At 41.3% G+C, this 18,204-nt stretch overlaps 1 protein-coding gene across 1 annotated transcript; it reads left to right on the forward strand.

Moving 5' to 3' along the window:
* On the forward strand, positions 1–17,859 carry LOC103533215 (inter-alpha-trypsin inhibitor heavy chain 4). Its single transcript, XM_030458336.1, has 22 exons — positions 1–90; positions 2,055–2,215; positions 2,614–2,718; positions 3,385–3,547; positions 3,650–3,760; positions 3,843–3,971; positions 4,804–4,920; positions 5,476–5,644; positions 6,591–6,707; positions 8,212–8,393; positions 8,736–8,918; positions 9,485–9,624; positions 10,260–10,414; positions 10,967–10,999; positions 11,958–11,990; positions 12,585–12,638; positions 12,937–12,984; positions 13,473–13,586; positions 14,218–14,392; positions 15,827–15,981; positions 16,854–16,956; positions 17,459–17,859. Exons 1-22 carry the CDS (start codon positions 16–18, stop codon positions 17,532–17,534), a joined length of 2,598 nt encoding a protein of 865 aa, XP_030314196.1. The 5' UTR covers positions 1–15; the 3' UTR covers positions 17,535–17,859.
* The last annotated feature ends 345 nt before the right edge of the window (positions 17,860–18,204 follow it).

Here is an 18,204-nt window from a genome sequence, read left to right on the forward strand (position 1 = left end):
TTCTGGTCTTCCAAAATGGAGGACAGAATGTTGCTCTCATTGATGGTCTTTTCCTCCCTCATAGTACTAGCAGAAACTAGTGCTCAAAAGGTATTTGCTATATTTCTTTTTTTTTTTTTAAGTATCATGCTTGCTCATTTGGTGATGGGGTGGTTTGGCCAGGTAGCACAGGTTGCTTCTCTTGTAACCACCATCTGTGGAGTCTTGGGTGTACTGTGTTCTGATTTCAGAGCTTTGGGTCCATTTAAGGCCTTTTTGGTTGGTTGTTTGGGCTGTGACAGGAGGATGTTTACAGATGCATCTGGTCATGCTCGTCCCCAGGGATGTAAAGGATTAAATTTGAGGGTTCAGTGGGTTTCTCTAGGCTACCAGATGAGTTTTGGATCTTGACTTGGTGCTGTTACAGCAGGAGCAAATGAGGACTGTTGCTGTGCCAGGAGGCTTCTGGCAGGCGTGTAATAATTTATATGGAATGGAAAAGTGGGGAGTAGATAGTTATTTGTACCATCTGGAGGAGCAAATTGTGTTTTTATTGTCTCAAGGCTCAAACAGCTGGCCTTATTTTTTAAAATATCAATACTAGAGAAAGGAAGGAAGCCTTAAGTTGGAAGGGATTTATTTCTATTGCGCCAATTCAGACAACTGTGAAATGCAGGTGGGTTTCTGGGAGGCAGGGACAGGTCTTGTGGCTGCTGCAGGGGTGGCTGAGGGCTCTGCAAGAGACCATAGATGTCATGTATGGGTCTGCCATGCCTTGGGGAGCAGCCACATGTGGCTTTCAGGCACACCTAGGGCTGGTCTTCTGCCTCCTTGGCTAAGGGTACAGCCATGCCCCTCACCATACTGCACCCTACTACATGCTCATTTGTGTCCCCTCGTCCCTTCAGCATGTGGCAGGAGGGTGAATTCTGCACAGGATAAGTTCTGCACTGGGCAAGATCCTCTTCAGGAAAGATGCTTAGTGGGCAGCAATGGCCACCATGTGCCTGGACTGCCCTCAAAATCCATGACTCGGGGGTTCTCTGTCAGGGCAAAGCCTCCCCTCTGAACATGCATGGACAGTTTGAGCATGGTATGACACCAAATGTGAGCAGAGTTTCTTCGAGATACTTGGAAAGCTTTTGGGTAGAAACACTCCTGGGAGAGAGCCCCAACCTGGGAAGGGAGGGTTCCAGCTTGGGATGGCCAACAGGGAGGCATAAGCAGGGAGAGCACCCAAACTGCCAGGATCAGGAAATTGTTCTCTCAGTGGGTACTTCTGGGTTTTATCCCATTGTCCTGCCTTGTCAGTAGGCTCCAGGAGATGGAGCACATTCTGGCAGTGTGTAGTAAGAAAAATAGAGGATGTTTTTATGGAGACAGGTGCTCCAGGCAATTTCCAGTCTAGCTGCCCTGTGGGATGTTCCTGGGCAGCTCCAAGATGGTGCCTCCTTGTGTGCTGGGGCCCTGAAGCACCAGGCCAGGAGAAATACAAGCGCTCAAAGGGCATTCCTGCTTCTGCAGCCAACAGGGGGTTGGAGGCCCACGTGGCGTTTCAAACCTGATAAACATCATATGTGACACAAAGGCACTGAGCTGAAACACATGCAGCAAAGTCAATAGCTGGAAGAGTAAATAAATAGTTGTGGAAAAAGCTAGGAGGTTTCTTTCCATGGGTTGAGCACTTAAAGGCATCTGAGTTTACTGAGGTTATTCTTAAGCGTTGGATATGTTGGGATGCCACAGCAGCTGTTGTGTACCCTGAGGAGAGCAGACCACAGAAAAAGGCTGCCAAAAGCTTTCTGTGGAACAGCAACACGCAGATGCAGCTGCAGGTTTTGTGTGGGGCTGTGGTGAGGTGAGGTGAATAAGGGTGGTGGGATAAGATACAGCTGCAGGGAGGTGAATAAGGAGATATCCAATCTTGTAATGAAAAATTCTCCCTCACCAGTACAGACTGGACCTTCCAGTAACTCGTTCCTGCATCCAACTTTTCCAAAAACATCACCCACATGAGGACTGCTCAGGAACAAAAGCTGGGTATTTCTGTTCCAGCCTGTTTATTTTATTTCCAGCATGCTTTTGAAATCTACAGCCTTCGTGTGGACAGCAAGGTCACATCACGATTTGCTCACACCGTCATCACCAGCAAAGTTGTCAACCGAGCTAATGAGTCCAGAGAGGCGACCTTTGAAGTGGAGTTACCCAAGACAGCCTTCATCACCAACTTCTCCATGTAGGACCTTATCTGTGTTACCAGGGAGGCAACTCTTGGGGCAGGGGGTGTTTCATCTTTCTTCTCAGGAAGTGCTGAGCAAAGAGCACAAAAAGCTGAGCTCTGGAGGGTCCTCCACAAAATGCTCTGTGGGGCAAAGTAACAGCCCAAATGGTACCTACGAAAGGGAGGTACCCGGGGCAAGGCTGCCTGCTGCACAATGTGGTTGACAGCTGTGCTCAGTGATGGTGTTTCTCCTGCTCTGGCCTTGCCAAAACCTCACAAGGAGGAGGGCTGTGTTGTGCTGGTGGCTCCAGGTATCCCCTGCTTATGCATCAAGGGCCACAAAGTGAAATATTCCTCTGGTTTCTTTCTGCAGCTCTTTCCTTCTAATATTATTTTTTGGGTGGAAACAACAGGTCCATTGATGGTAAAGTGTATCCAGGAATAATAAAGGAGAAAGCTTCTGCTCAAAAGGAATATGATGCTGCAGTCTCACATGGGCAGAGTGCCGGCCTCGTCAAGTACGTTGCTGTCCTGAGTAAGGCTGCTCCTTCCTGGAGCTTCTCATTTGGTCGGGGGCAGGCTAAACCCAGGAGGCAGACACCTCTTAGCAGGGATAAATGTAATAAGCAGCTTTGGGTTCTTGTTGGGAGGGACAGGGTGTGTGTATGTGTGTATATATACACATATTCACATATATGTATGATTTACATCTGTTCCTGCAATGGGCCTCAGTGGGAGGTGTCAACATTTAGTGTTGTCCTGGGACTTGCTGTCACATGGGAGCACCCTGTCAGGCTGGGACAATGCTCAGGCATTGAGTTTGCTTCCCCCCAGACACAGAAGACCATGGCACTTGAGCAGGCATCATGCTTTGGGGATATAATTAATCTGTGATCCCCATGTATACAGCCCTAGTTCTGTTTGATTCCTTACGGAGGCCTTCAGAGGTTTCTGCTCCATTTCCCAGCTTGCATACACAGCACCCATGGCACACTAATCTAATATATGTGAGGTATATAATGTTACCTACAATGTAAAAAAAAAAATCTCTGTGATGACTAAGGCTTACTACTATTTATTCCATGTGGGCCTGTGTCCATTATTTAACACACTTCATAAACTGTGGCCACTGAGAGGAAACCTTCCCTGCAGGAGGTAAATATCTCTTTTCCCCTTCCTCCAAGAATCACAGGCAGAAAACTGGAGCAATTTCAAGTGTCTGTCAACATTGCAGCTGGTAGCAAAGTCACTTTTGAGCTGACCTACGAGGAGCTGCTGAAGCGTCAGCTGGGGAAGTTTGAGCTGCTGATCAAGGTCCAACCCAAGCAGCTTGTTAAGCACTTCCAGGTGAGCTGCCCCAGAGAGGGCCAGGCAGGGATCCGAGTGGTGGGTTTTGGGTCTGGCAGTGTTCCCTTGAGATCCTGATGCCAACTTCTTCTCCACTGTCAGATCGATGTGCACATCTTTGAGCCCCAAGGCATACGCTTCCTGGAGACAGACAGCACCTTCATGACAAATGAGTTGTCTCAGGCACTCACAAAAGTGCAGAGTGAAACCAAGGTAAAGCACCAGCTGCCAGATGTTACTGCCCGTGGCAGCTTTCAGTTGTTTCTTTAAGTCGTTTCTTCTGATTGCTTTGCAGGCTCATATTTTATTTAAGCCAACTGTAGATCAGCAGAGGGTAAAGCCTGAACTTGATGAAACCCTCCTCAATGGTGATTTTATTGTGCGTTATGATGTTGAGAGAGGTGCCACTGCTGGTGATATACAGGTAAAAAAGAAACAGAAATAAAAATTCTTTCAGATCATAGATAAATCTGAATGTGAAGTGCAGTCAGCAAAACAGCAGCATTTACTTTGAAACACCAAGAGTGACTAGAAAAGCTATTTCTGTCAATCCAGGGGCAGCAGGAACTGATGGTGATGTTCAGTAAATCCCCAGACACCAGACACATTGTAAGAGTGGATGATCTGTGGAAAAAACTCAATCTTTCAAATTTTTTTTCAATGCCAAATCTATATTGCCATTTTACAGAAATTTCTCTGCATTCTTTTTCTTACTATTTCTTGCTGATCTAAAGCATACTTGTAGCTTCTTGGAAATTTAGAGAAATGTGATTTATATAAATATTAAACCAACTGTTTGGTTTATCTTTCCTTTTTGTAACAACTGAGGCATATCTAAAGATAGCAGGAGCTTTATTTATGGGCCAATGTGTATTCTAGAAAATGAAGTATAATATTTCTATACTGATTCAGTAATCAAGTGTATCTGGATGTGCTAAAAGCTGGCAGTCACAGTCAGTGGGCAGAGGTGTGCTTAGAGGTGATAATAAGGAGGTAAGTTAACACATAGTGTTAATGCAGATATGCCAAATGTATTTAGATATGTATGCACATAAATATATATATGCTTTTCTCTCATAATTTTCTCTCTACAGATGCTCTTACTTCCAGCTAAGAAATACATTTTATTAGTTCTTTGATTTGGGCTTATCTAAAACAGAATGCTGAGCATGCCATCCCCCTTCTTGCTATACCAGAACATTAATATTTATTTATTTAGATGTAATTTCATACCTGATTTCACATTTGTATTTCAGATTGTCAATGGGTATTTTGTGCATTATTTTGCACCTGTTGAAATGCCAGTGTTTCCCAAAAATGTCATCTTTGTTATAGACCGAAGTGGCTCCATGGCAGGCAGAAAAATTGAACAGGTAACTTACTGCAAAATACTCACCTCTGCTTGCATCAGTCAGACACACCAGCCTTTCAAGGAAGTGCCTGCCAGTTTCCCTTTTGAAGTATACTCTGCTTTTACACACAGCAAACTTTTCAGACATACAGAAATACCTGAAAATATGTATACCCAGTTTAAGCTATTAAAGAGCAGCACTTTTCTGATAGGGCTATTCTTATGGTTATCAAACATTAAGGCAAAGAGCACTTCTTCTGCCTCTATCTTTGCAATTAATTGATTTGTCTCTTTTATTGATGACTGTATGTGTAGCTTTGCTAGAGAGAAGACAAGCCCACTACAGCACTCAGGTGGTTGGGGTTTTTTTCTGTGTGTGCCTGTAGTTAAATAGCAAATCAGCCATTTCTGATAGTCTCAACCTGACAAATACCATTAGGACTAAAAAGGGGCATTGGGCTGCATCTTGAATAGTGCAGCAGAGAAACCCCCTTATTATGCTGCAATTCCAACCCCAGCTCTAGCAGAGAAGTGGAAATACTTCTGCTACTTACTGGTTGTTTTCTCTTTGGACCAGACAAGGGATGCACTGTTGAAGATTTTGCAAGACCTCCGCCCAGAAGATCACTTCAGCTTTATCACCTTTAACAGCAAAGTGGTGGAGTGGAAGAGCTCTTTGCTGCAAGCCACTGCAGAGAACGTGGCAAGTGCTACAGGATTCGTGCAAACACTTTCTGCTAGTGGAGGTACCAGCCACAACCTAGATGCTTGTAACCACAAATGTGCACCAAGTTATAATATCCTGCTTAGAAAATAATTATTTTTATCAGTCACGTACTGCCACAGAACTACCATCAGTGCTGACAAAACAGGTTTTGAATACTTATGAGAGATGAGTGGGACAGAAGGGCTGGTTATGGGAGTAGACAGATTGGTGACTACATTATGATATGGGTACATACAGAGAGGTGGCTACATTGCATCTCTGAACCAGCCTAGCCACAAAGTCCTGTTTCAGATTTTTCCTGATAGTACCTATTTTTTTTTCTACAGAAAAATAGTGATTCACTCATCACTTCATAGTAGTTTGCTGATTATTTTAATGTCTAGTGTCCACTTGTAAATAAAATGCATTTGAAGTTATACTACTGTGTAAGCTACTCTACAGAAACAAAATGGTCAAAATATGCATGCAGCATTTCAAGTGCTGCACCACTCAGTGTGCTTGGTTTTATTATTTAGTCTGAAGCATAGATAGAAGGCCATAACTCCCTAGTGTTACACTGTTAGTATTAATATAGGTTTTCTTACCCAGGCACTAAGACCAATAAACCCCACCTGTGCCCAGCTCTTTCTTTGCCTTGTCAAATAAAGCTCAGAGGCATTTCATAAGTGTAGGTTAGCAGATGGCTGTGTGTTTATTTAAGCACTTTTAATGGCTCTAGATGTGTTTATATTTTGCGTGATATATGTGTGGAAAATGCTCCCAAAAGAATACTCCAGCACTGTCATTGCAATATGATACACTGTAATTAAGCCCAGTAGGCTAAGCCCCTAAATCCTCACGTCCCTGAAGGATTACTTACTGCAGAAAACTTTAAACAACTCTGCAGCACCTCAGAAGATAAAGTGTGCTGATTTCTTCAGATGATTATCCTTCTTTGGTGAGTGATGCCTGCTTTCTCATGACAGGCACAGATATCAGTCAGGCCCTGCTGACTGCAGTGGGCATGCTGGATAAAGCTGAGGAGCTGCCAGAACGAAGTGTCTCCATGATTATTTTGTTGACAGATGGCCAGCCCACTTCTGGTGAGTAAATACTACCCTCAGTCCCCTCTCTCCTGGATTTCTTTTTTATCTTTTACACTTGCATCCCAGATGTTGATACACATAATCTGTCTTTTCTGAAGAGCTTTGGTATAAGCAGTCTGTGTTACTGCTGGATCTGTGTCAGAGAGAGAACAGCTATGAGAGGGCTCTGGCAAGGGCTGTAGGAAGGGATGACACAGCCTGCCTGCCCGTGGCTACGTGGCCTTTAGCTGGGAACTGTTTTGTTAAATACCACTGGCTTCCCAGTTTATAAACTAAAGGGAATTGCTGGAGATACTCCAGGCACAGCTCAAATATGAAAGTGAAATACTCAGAGCCAAAACACTGATGTTTTGCATGCATTATATAAGGTCCCATTTGAGAGTTATTGTTTCACCCTCCTTGCCCCAAACTTGAGATATTTTCAAGCTACTTTGTTTTAATTTCTTTTCTATGTCTAGATCTGAACTAGTGATAAGCTGTGATAGCACAAACCAGAGGATTGAGATAAAAATTTGGGTTGAGCAAACAATAACTCCCAATACAGTGGCACAAACATCACTTGTTCTGAACAGGAGCTTGTCTGCATTTTGTGTGACACAGCACCAATTCAAGGCCACCAATATTAATTCAGCTGTAAGCTCTCTTATAAGATCATTCTGCCTTTCAGACCATGTGATCTGTAACTCCTTTGGAGTTGGTTTATTTGTTTGGATTTTTTAATAAAATTCTGCTCATGGTGCTGCCAGCCTCAGTGTGTCTCACATATCCCTGAGCACATTGCACATTGCACATCCACAAACTGGCCAGGGTGGAGTGCCAGGTGAATTCACGCTCCTTTGCTGCAAAGGGCACTTTTGCTGCCCTCCTTTTAACAAAGCAGAGTGAAAGGGAAAATCTGAGCTGCTCCCATGGTATTGCTATAGGCAGTGACAGTCCCTGTCCTGGAAATGCTGATGAAGAAGCTCTCCACACAGAACCATCATCAGCTCTTCAAATAGGAGAAGATAATGGTATGAAAATCTTGCTGGGAGAGAAGCATGGCTGAGTTAATTTGCAGTTTGTCTGAATATTACACCATTAAACAATCCATTCTCCTCCAAATTCAGGCACATAATTTTTATAGATGGTACTTATCTTCCCAATGCTTAACCAAGTGCTTCCATCCCGTAGGCTGTTAACTTGTAGTGTCTGTGTCTCTTTTGTCCTAAAAATCTCCTCTGGCCCCCATAATCTTTTAAAATATTTTGCACTTAGCCATGATGACGTGAGTAGAGGTTGGTAAAAGTCATTAAAGGGGAGAATCAGGCTCTGGCACTCCAAATGCAGAGTGGTGTTTTCATCTCCAATTCAGTTAATGGAATTCTGTCCCATACGTTTTTTACATTTTATTCTCAATTATTTTAAAAATACTTTAGGCAGAATTTTCCATTAAACCTGCTGCTGTCTTTTTACACTTAAAGAAACCCAAACAAATAAGGGTGTATTTCTGTTTCAATTACAGGTGAGAACAATGTGGAAGTAATTCAAGAAAGCATTCAGAAAGCAATCAAGGGGAAATATGCTCTTTTCTGCCTTGGCTTTGGGTTTGATGTCAGTTATAAATTCCTGGAGAAAATGTCCCTAAGCAATGGGGGAATAGCACGTCGTATATATGAAAATGCTGATGCAGCCTTGCAGCTCCAGGTCAGGACTAAGGAATATGCTATGCAAAGATTAACCCTCAGGATTAGTCAAGTTTAAAAAAAAATAAGGTGTGAAAAGTGGCTAAAGCAAAACAACTAACTGGAGATGCTGCCTGGGTACTTGAATTACCTTGGGAAATACAGTTTACATGGCACTGTCAGCCTGGCCAGAGAAGGTGTGCTGGACCATGGGGAGAAACATTTTTTTTTCTAGGTTAGCAGCAGTCTTACACTGCTGAAGAAAAAGCTTTGCTCTCTTCTCTTTAAGGGGGGGCTTAGGCATTCAAGATACTGCTTTGTGTGATTTTGCAGTCATTTGTGCATGCTCTCTCTCTCCTTTTAGGGATTTTATCATGAGGTGGCTACCCCAATATTAATGAAAATTGAAATGCAGTATCCAGAAAATGCTGTTGAAGGATTAACCAAGAACAATTTCAAGCTGTTTTTTGAAGGATCTGAAATTATAGTATCTGGAAAAATTAGCAATGAGCTTGATCTTTTACCAGTAGAAATTAAAGCTCAGACAGTAAGTATTTAGTTTACTAACTGGAAAACATATCTCTTTTCTGTCTTCTGCCAGCAATAAGAGACTTCAAGAAATCTTTTGTGTGCAATCGAAGTTCTTTGTCTATGGGCATTCAGCTGTTTTCCCATTTTAGGCAAATATTTGAGATTTCAAACTTTTTCTCCCTTCTGAACTTGCTACAAAAGAAAAACTTCAAACCACATCCACAAATAAGCAAACAGTAACTTTAATCCCTTCAAAACCCTAGTAATTTGGCTTTTCAGGCATTTTTAGGAAATTCGTTTGTATTTTTAGAGAAAAGAAGGAAATCTGAATTATCTCAAAAATGTTGAAAATGAACAATTTCATTTCCTTCTTTTTCCATCGTTATTTTGAGTCCTGAGATACATAGTGAAAATACATGCTGCTCTGGTAGTTTAGGATTGCATTTTCCAATAGGAAAGGGAAAAAAACTGAAGGACAAAAAGTGTACTGTGGTGCTGGAAGATGCTCTTTTAAGTCTAGTAATGTGACTTGAAAAGAAACCTGGAACTGTTCTTTTGATGATCAGTTTTCTCCCATTTCAGCATACTAGTGACCTGACTCTTAAAGAAGAAGCAAATGTCAAAGAAAAGGAGCAAATATTTCAAAATCAAAGTTACATCTTTGGAGATTTCATAGAGAGGCTGTGGGCTTACTTAACTATTCAGCAGCTTCTGGAAAAATCGTAAGCTATTCAAATTCATATTACATTTACATATTACATATTACATATTACAATTTACATATTACCTTTACATGTAATTCATATTACATTTACATTTACATTACATATTACATATTACATTCATATTACAATTTCATATTACAAATTTCTACTGTCCTGAAACACAAATCCCTTAATCACAAGTTACATGATTGGAAAACATAGAGAACTAATTCTGCAGATAGTGTTAAGAACATAGGGTACTGGAGGAACATTCATGTACAAGGAACATGAGGTGCCTTTTAATTTATGATAGCACTGTATCATTAAATGTATATATATATGTATATACACATATGAAAACATAATATTCTTCATTCCATTACTGTGAAATAGGTTTTAATTGTATAGACTGTGTTGAGCTGTTGCTACAAGTCTAGAAATACTGTCTGTGGATAAGTGAATGACAATAGCTCTTAAAGAGACCAATTTGTATGGCCACAGGACATTTCATAGAACAGGTATCCCAATAAGATTACTCACCCTTCAACAATAAAAAACATTTATTAAGACAGAGCTAATATGAAAAAGAATCTGAAAATAAACCTGCTTGTAGCCTCTGTGTGTTATTTCTTCACTGTTAACACAAATTTTAGTGTTTCAGCACAAGAAGAAGACCAGAAGGCACTGGAGGCAGAAGCCTTAAAGCTGTCACTGCAGTACAGCTTTGTGACACCCCTCACTTCCATGGTGGTCACCAAACCTGTTGGCCATCAGCAGACAGAGATAGCAAACAAACCCACTGAAGCAGGTAAATGGGGCATCAGACAACCCTCCTTTTCCCCCCACCCCCTTCCAATATGCTGCCTTATTGGTGGTTTGTTGTTGGCATCCAGTATATGTTCTTTTTATACTGATGTGGTATAAGTTCAATTTATAGTGATGTGTCATGGTAAAAAGCCATAATGAGAGAGGAGTTCAGGGATTAGCTTCCTTTCAAAATGAAACATAAAGGATGCTTTAAAGAGAAGTGAGGTGGTGAAATGGACACTACTATTAAAATGGAAAATAATTAGTTTAATTATCAACTAAAAGTAATTTAAGAGTTGTTACTCAGCATGCATCTCTCTGAAGAGAGATTCTGCACTTTGTAGCATAAAAGTGGAAAATGAACGTGGGGGAAGAAAGCCTGCCAGCACTAGCAGTTGTTAGTCCTTGTGTTAAAGGACAGCTAATAGAGCACGTGCAAAATGAATCACCTGAAGCCCAACACCCACTTCTCCCAGTTTTCTGGTTTGCACATTGAGTAAAGGCATTTAGTGTTGATTGTATGACACTAATATGTCCCTCTTCCTTCTGTTAGAGAATAAGAAGCCCAGCAGTTCTCCAACAAGAGGTAAATGTTTTTCATCTTTTCCAGTAGCATATTTCCATTACAGTCACTAATGAAAAAAAAAAAAAGGTGCATGGTGGTTGTTACACAGTGGGAAGTATCTGAGATTTGGAAAAATATGTGAAGCAAAATGACTGCCATGGTCTGTGCAGGGATTGGGTGGGTAACACGGGCAAAGAAAGAAAATCTATACTGAAAGTCCTGAAGGTCAAAACTGTCTTTACTCATAAGGAAAAGCAGTTTTTCAAGTCAATGGTGCTAGTGATGTTTCTTGATTCTTCCTACAATGTGGAAAGCAGCTGTCAAAAAATTAAGCTGAGGATATTTTGGAACAACTTCTAAGGATGATTTAGTTTTTCTGATTCTTTTTTTCTCTTCCTGGAAATAATAAATCTGCTTGAATTTATTTATTTTTTTAACTTACAGCATTATTAACCTGATAATCCTAGCTGTGATAATAGCAATACTTTCACAGGTGAAAAGCCCTGGTTTTGCTTTAGCTTTCACAGTAATACATAGAGGGAATTATTAAGCTGCCCTTTTCTCTGAAGGTTACCTGAGAGTTTGAAAGCAGAAAACTCCCTGTCAAGAAGCATGGCCTGGTGACCATCCTACCCTGCTCAGGGGTCCCACAGAGCTTGGCACTGCACCAGCACCACCCTTCACCCCATGCACGAGGAAGCTTAAGCCCCAGACATCCCAGCAGACAATTCAATTGCTTTTTACATATCCCTTCCTCATGAGGGTGTCAGTAGTTTTTTGTCCATTTCCATCCTTTGGCTGGAAATATTTTTCAGGGATCAGTGCTCATGTTCTGTGGACTTCATTACTGCAGAAAGCTTACTTTAAGAAAGGAAGACAGATGCAGCTGGAGAATTACAGAGTTAGTGTTTGAGACACTCACGTCAGGTATGCAATACAACCAGGAATAAAACACAGATATTCTCTTTTCTTTCTCCAGATGTTTCTAGACAGAGGAGTGCAAGACTTCGTGGTAAGTGCTCCTCCTTTGTTTTTATTCAGAATAATTTCATAAAGTTCATTTCATATGTAGCTTCATAGTAAAATTACTTTAATAAATACATTTTGATTTGGATATACAGTTTAGGTTTTATTATATGTATTTCAGTCCACAGATATTTTATGATGGACCATAATCTTTTGGAAACAATCTTGACACCTGTTGCAGAAATTTTAAAATATGTTATACCTCTTGAAAATAAATACAGAAGATCTGGAAAAACATATGTTAATAAACTGAAGGAAATGGGTGTAAAAATAATGTGAGATTTACTATGTGAATTAAATGTGGGGTGCAGCCCTCTGCACAATGGCAATGCTTGTCCTGCGAGGAGGAAATGCCCAGGTGCTGCAGGGACAGAGCTCAACATCCCCATGAGCTCCCACAGCACTGAGCAGAGACAGCACCAGCTGCTGCCTGTGTAGGAACCCCACATGTGCACTGTATCACTGCTGTATCCAAAAAAGTCAGTGGGAAACAAGCAGGAGGGGATTCCCTTTATTATAGGGTGGGGGAGAGATGCAAGGCATGAGCCCAAGCCAACTGGAAAAAAACCTTCTGTTTCAGGTCAGTGGCGTCATGAGCCTGAATCTGGCAGCATCAGGAAGCTGTCGTTCAAAGGTAGTTGTGTGAAAGCAACATGGGTGGATGCAGTGGGTTCAGTGCTCTGTAGGCACTGTGGAAAATGCAGCTCTAAACCCTCCTGCAGCTCAGGCTGAGCCTGCTCCAGTGGCATGCTTGATCCTTAGAGAAATGGGCACTGCATATTGGGCTCTTGTTCCTCACTGGCACATCATGTTTTAAGCAAATCGTAGAAGCCAGTGGAGAGCTCTGCTAAAAAGGCTTCCATCACAGTATTCCTCTTGGTTAATTAGTCTTAGAGAAAAATGTTTCATTAAACTCTTATTGCTAATTTTAGGTGTATCATTTGTCAGGCTAATAGAAAAAATGAGAACACCACCTCTTGGTAAGTAATATATATATGGTAGTCCTATTTTAATTATTAATCTAACTATAATGCACAGGCTTTCATACAATAATGATTTTTTCTGACTGCACCAACTCTATGAAAACCCTTTACTTTTTCTTGCAACCTTTGGCCTGTTCTTTCCACATTAGTGAAAAATATCCCATGAGAGCCTCTCTGGCTCAAGGATGAAAAACCACCAACAGATATGTAGTATAACAGATCTTCAGCCTCAGCTTTTTTAAGAGCTGCAATAAGCTCTTAGTTGTCCTCAATAAATTCTAAGTTTAAAATTTTGTTTTCATTCATATCAAGATGCCATCTCTGGGTGTGCTTTTCAATAATTATTACTTCGTTGATTTTAATCCTTTTATCCTATAAAAGCTGTAACTAGTACCCTAGGTATAAATTTAGTAAGTAATTTTGCTGTGCCTATCCAAAAGCCAGATTTTCCTTTGCATGCTAACATTGTTCTTCTGGCTTTTCAGCCAATGAATATCCACAGCTTCTCTTGCAATTGCCCAAACAAAACGAAATAATCTGCTTAAGTACTGATGGAAAAACACAGCCCTCTGTCCACCTGCTGTCAGATCCAGAGCAAGGTGAGTGTGCCAGGCCAAGAACAAGGAGAGTCACTATAGGCTGTGAGAGCAGTTGGTGTCTTTGGGGATAACCCCCTTTGGTGAAGGACCATATCACACCTCCTGCTTTGCAGCAGCCAGCGTGACCTGGTTAACTTTTGACTTTCTATGAGGCAATATTAACTTTCACTATGCAACAGCTGAGGGCACTTTGCAAATGTCTGGTTGTAGGTCATCTCCTTCACCTGCTGGTGTTGCATCCTTAGCTTTTTCCCAGCACCCCTGGGAACTTCTGGGAATGCAGAGACCTTGGTCCCTACATGCTGCCGGGAAGATCCATGCCCGTAACACATTGCAGTTTCTCTGTGATTCTGTACACACAAAAGCCTTGGCCCCAGGTTGTGAGCTGCTCTGATTATAGAACAGAACCACCTCTGTGAGAGGAGGTGTCAGTGTCGGGGGGATAAACAGACTCTGGTGACCCCACAGCAGCCTTGGGGGCATGTGGAGCTGGAATCTAGGGCTTCTGTGCATCCCAAAATTAGATCTGAGACCCTTAAGTGGTTTCAGCAACAAGGCTGAAGCAGTTTAATTAAGAATGCTTGTACCTTAAAAGCACAGTCACTTGACAAATTTGTGTCTTTTATTGAAGGGCTCACTGTGACAGGGAAACTTGGGGACAGAGAAAACCACTTTGAGTGGTTTGAAATTACCTACATGAATCCCCCTGCACAAATCCACATCTCCATGGATGAGATCACCATAAGCCACAATAACGAGACCACTCGGCTGCCATGGAAGGAGTCAGCCACCTCTACCATCCAGGGGTAAGAACCATCACCCCATCCTTTCCTAAACTTGAAAACAAGTCAGATCTTTTTTCATCCTGGCTTCTGCTTTCACAAGTGCCCTTTGCTTCAAGGAAGTGCTTCCAAATGTCCTCATCCTGTGAGTTACTCAATGTGAGCAGAAGCAGAGTGCCTTCACAGTGCCCACCTCAAATACTGCGAGGGAAAAAAAAAGTTTTGTTTAATTTGCCATGCCTGTGTAAGAGAATCAAAACAACTGCAGTACCAGCCTGCCTTTCTGCTTTGACATCAGAGGCAGGACATTTATCTTCCAAAGAAAAGGACCCACTGTGGCTCTTAGTAGCCCTCATGCCACTGCTGTGCTGGTTGCTGCCAGGCACTCTGTGTTCCTCCAGCCACAGAGTGAGTGCTGTGAGGTGATGGCTTTGACATTTACTGTCTCTTTTATACATGTGTTGGCTCCACACAGCCTGAAGTTTTCTTTCTCCCCAGTTTTAGCAGTAAGTCACATCGGGGCAGCTGACATGTTTTATGGGAAGGCATATAGTAGTTGGATACTTGTCTGTAACTAAATGCCCAATATTGGAGAAAGGGTAATTTAAATGTGGAGTTCATTTGTCAGGCTAATTAGAGCAGGATCCTTCACTATCACAAGAAAGAGCTAAATGTAACTAATTCCACCAGCTTTTTTCCATTGCCAGAATAAATCTCTGGGAGGATCTGCTGTTGGTCTGGGGAAGACAGGACACACAGCACTCCTTCTCCTATAGGCAGTTTTAGACAATACCAGAAGTCCTCAGACAACTGCTTTCAGTTATTTTTGTAATCCACATGGAGCCACGAGCATGCTCAATTTATGTTCCTCTGTAATTTGTTGTCTGCCAACCAGAAAGATGCTCCTGCTTCAGACCATCACCTGAGCCCTCACAGCCTCAGTGCTGTGTACACGTTTTTGTCTAACCTGATCTGCAAGGAAGAAAAATGGCAGGGAGTGTTTGTGTTCTGCAAGCCCACCTGGGGTCAGAATAAAAGTAATGGGCTAGGAGAGAGGCAGGGTCTGAAAGACTTGTGAAATATCCAAGAAAAAAGAAATATTTGACTTGTTGATAAAATGGATTGAATTATTTTATCTAGTCTACCTTTTCTATCATTAAAATGATGAAAATTTACCCTTTTTTTTCCTCATCCAAGCATTTATTGTCATTTTGAGTGTTTTCATTAGCAAAAAAGCTCTCTGGGGTATCTGCATATAACATGGTATGTGAAGGATCTGTTGTGCAGCACAAAGAGAAAAGATATGGTAGTAAATATTTTCTAGCAAAATAACCACGAACAGATCATGAAAAATGCAATTGGAAAGAGACAAAAGGCAAAACTGAAATTATATTAATGTTGGTTAGTTAAACACATGCCATATTCTTCTTGGAAATAATAACATAATTTACTTTCTAGGCTGCAAGTCTCAGTGGAAAAGGAAAGGAGTTTTACAGCATCATTGTCTGATACAGTCACAGTAAAAATTTCCCTTATAAAGTCTCCATATGGTTTCCTTGGGCTGTATTTCTTGAACACCAACCATTTTTCTGACAAAGTCAGTGGAGTTCTGGGTATGTATCACTACAAATGTATGCAGCAATGAGGGAGGAACTTGTAACTAAGTTCCAGCAGTGAGAACATGGTGGGTTTTTTCAGCCATATCACAAGACCTTCAGATTTTACTTCCCTGGGTCCTGAGAAGCTCTCATGAAAAGCAGCAGGCAGGCAAAGCAGCAGGAATGCTGAAAATCGGGGCAAGGGGAACAAGCAAAGAAACTTTACATTTAATTTATTATTTTCAGACATTTAACATCACTTTTTACTGCACAGCCATGCAGACCCTTCTCTGGGAAGAGGAGAGGTCTTACCCTGGAATCGTAACAATGTTTTTCCACTCAGTGTTGGTACAAGCATAAATAGACTGTTATGGGTTTAGAAAATGTTAAAATAAGACTGAACCAATAGCTGGGCTTAACCTCAGCAGTGCTGTGGAATTACATAATTTATGCAGTAAATTCATTTGATGTCAAATAATGGATATAAATAACAGCCATAAAATTGTAAACAGTCAGGATTAGAAAATGAAAGCCATCTGGTCCTGAACATTTCAACTCCAAAAATCCTGGCCAGACTAAAGTTGAAATTGTTTCCAAAACTTGGCAGATGAGGAGGCTGCATATTCTAAAACCACACACAAAAAAGCCCAAAACCCTTAGAGCAAGGCTGAGTCTCTCCATGGAGGAGTGCTAGATAGAGGAACAGGAGGTCACAGCTGAAACACAGAGTTCTCTTAACTAAGGGGGCTTCCAAATGCAGTTGGGTTTTTTTCTTTACTTTGAGGTAGATGGCTGCTTTCCAGGTGTTGTAGCTGCCATGTGGGCTGAATTAGCAGCAATACTCAGATGTTTTGTATTTTTAAATAATTCATGTGTCTGTTGCTTAGGTCAATTTTATTCAAAAGCACAATTTGAGAATAATCCCAGCATCAATCAAAGAGCTGATGAAAGACTCCTGAGCATCTCTGGATCTGAGCACAAAGCAACCAGGTAACAGAGATGGGAAAAGTGTGAGTGAGGCACATGCTTTTAGGTGTGTTTTATCAGTTAGTACTGGAGATGGAAAGAAATGAAAAGAAGGGAGAGTTTGTAAGAGTACACCTCATTGGTGTAAACTACAGGAAGTTTTGCTTGAGTTTCTTCCTAACAGCCTGAATTTGTTGCGTATTAAGTGATGTTACAGGGCTCAAGGCTTCTATTTCATAGTGTGAGGAAAATTGTACCCTGGGGATACTGTTTGTATAAAAAATGCTAATTAAAGTAAGGTTCTGCTGCCTTGTTTACCTGGAGAAGGGAGGGTTCCCTCACCTGGATTTACCACAAAGTTTTTTTACACTTCAGTTGCTTTAGTGCCTGTGATGTGGAAGAAATACTGTGAGCATGCAGCTTCTGCTCTGTGTCCCTATCACTGCTGCCTCCAGCTCTGGAAGCTCTGGCCTGCCCTTTGGTTATTTTATCACCTTTTTTTTTGTTTGTTTTGATTTTGTTTCAGGCAATATAAGAAAGATTACAGGCTTGAGTCAACCAGTGATCCTGTTTCCTGCTGGTCAATAGATCTAGCTTCCTAGAAAAGAGTACTCTGGGAAAGAAAACTGTGCAAATGATGCTCTTCCAAGTATTTTTGATACTTTCATCAAGAATACCACACAATTAAAACCTTTCCTGTTACTATAGACAAATATCACAAATCTTTTAGCTCAACATAATTATGCTTTTGAGATGCATATGTGCTTGCTTGTTGCTTTAAAGTAGTTTCTAATCCTCAGTGTGGTTATGTTGTTGAGGTTTGTGCAAATGAACCAAATAAAACTGACATTATCAGCTCACAGTTTGATATGGACACAAGGACTTCAGTCTCTGAATAAAAATAAGTGGTGGCATCACCCCATCCAACAAATGTGTCATGCAATCAATAATAGATGTCTGACATGTATACCCTCTATCCAGTTACACAAGTGTTCTTTAATTATGTTTTGTGAAAAGAGTATGATGTTTAGTATTGGTATTTAAGTGTTAGTAGTTTAGTATTAGTTTACCATTATTCTCATTTTTTTATTTCATGGGATAAAGAAGTCTTGTCCCTTCCAACCACTAAGATTCTGTAATTCTACTGGAATTCAAATTTGGAGGTTGTTTTTCAGCCAAGTTCAAAACTGATGAAATCAGCAACAGGGCCAGGAGTGAGGATGGCAGCCACATTGGCTGCAGTCCCCTTCCTTGTTGCAAAGTTTCTGAGGC

Source organism: Calypte anna, chromosome 12 (assembly GCF_003957555.1).
Source record: "Calypte anna isolate BGI_N300 chromosome 12, bCalAnn1_v1.p, whole genome shotgun sequence".
Lineage (NCBI taxonomy): Eukaryota > Metazoa > Chordata > Aves > Apodiformes > Trochilidae > Calypte > Calypte anna.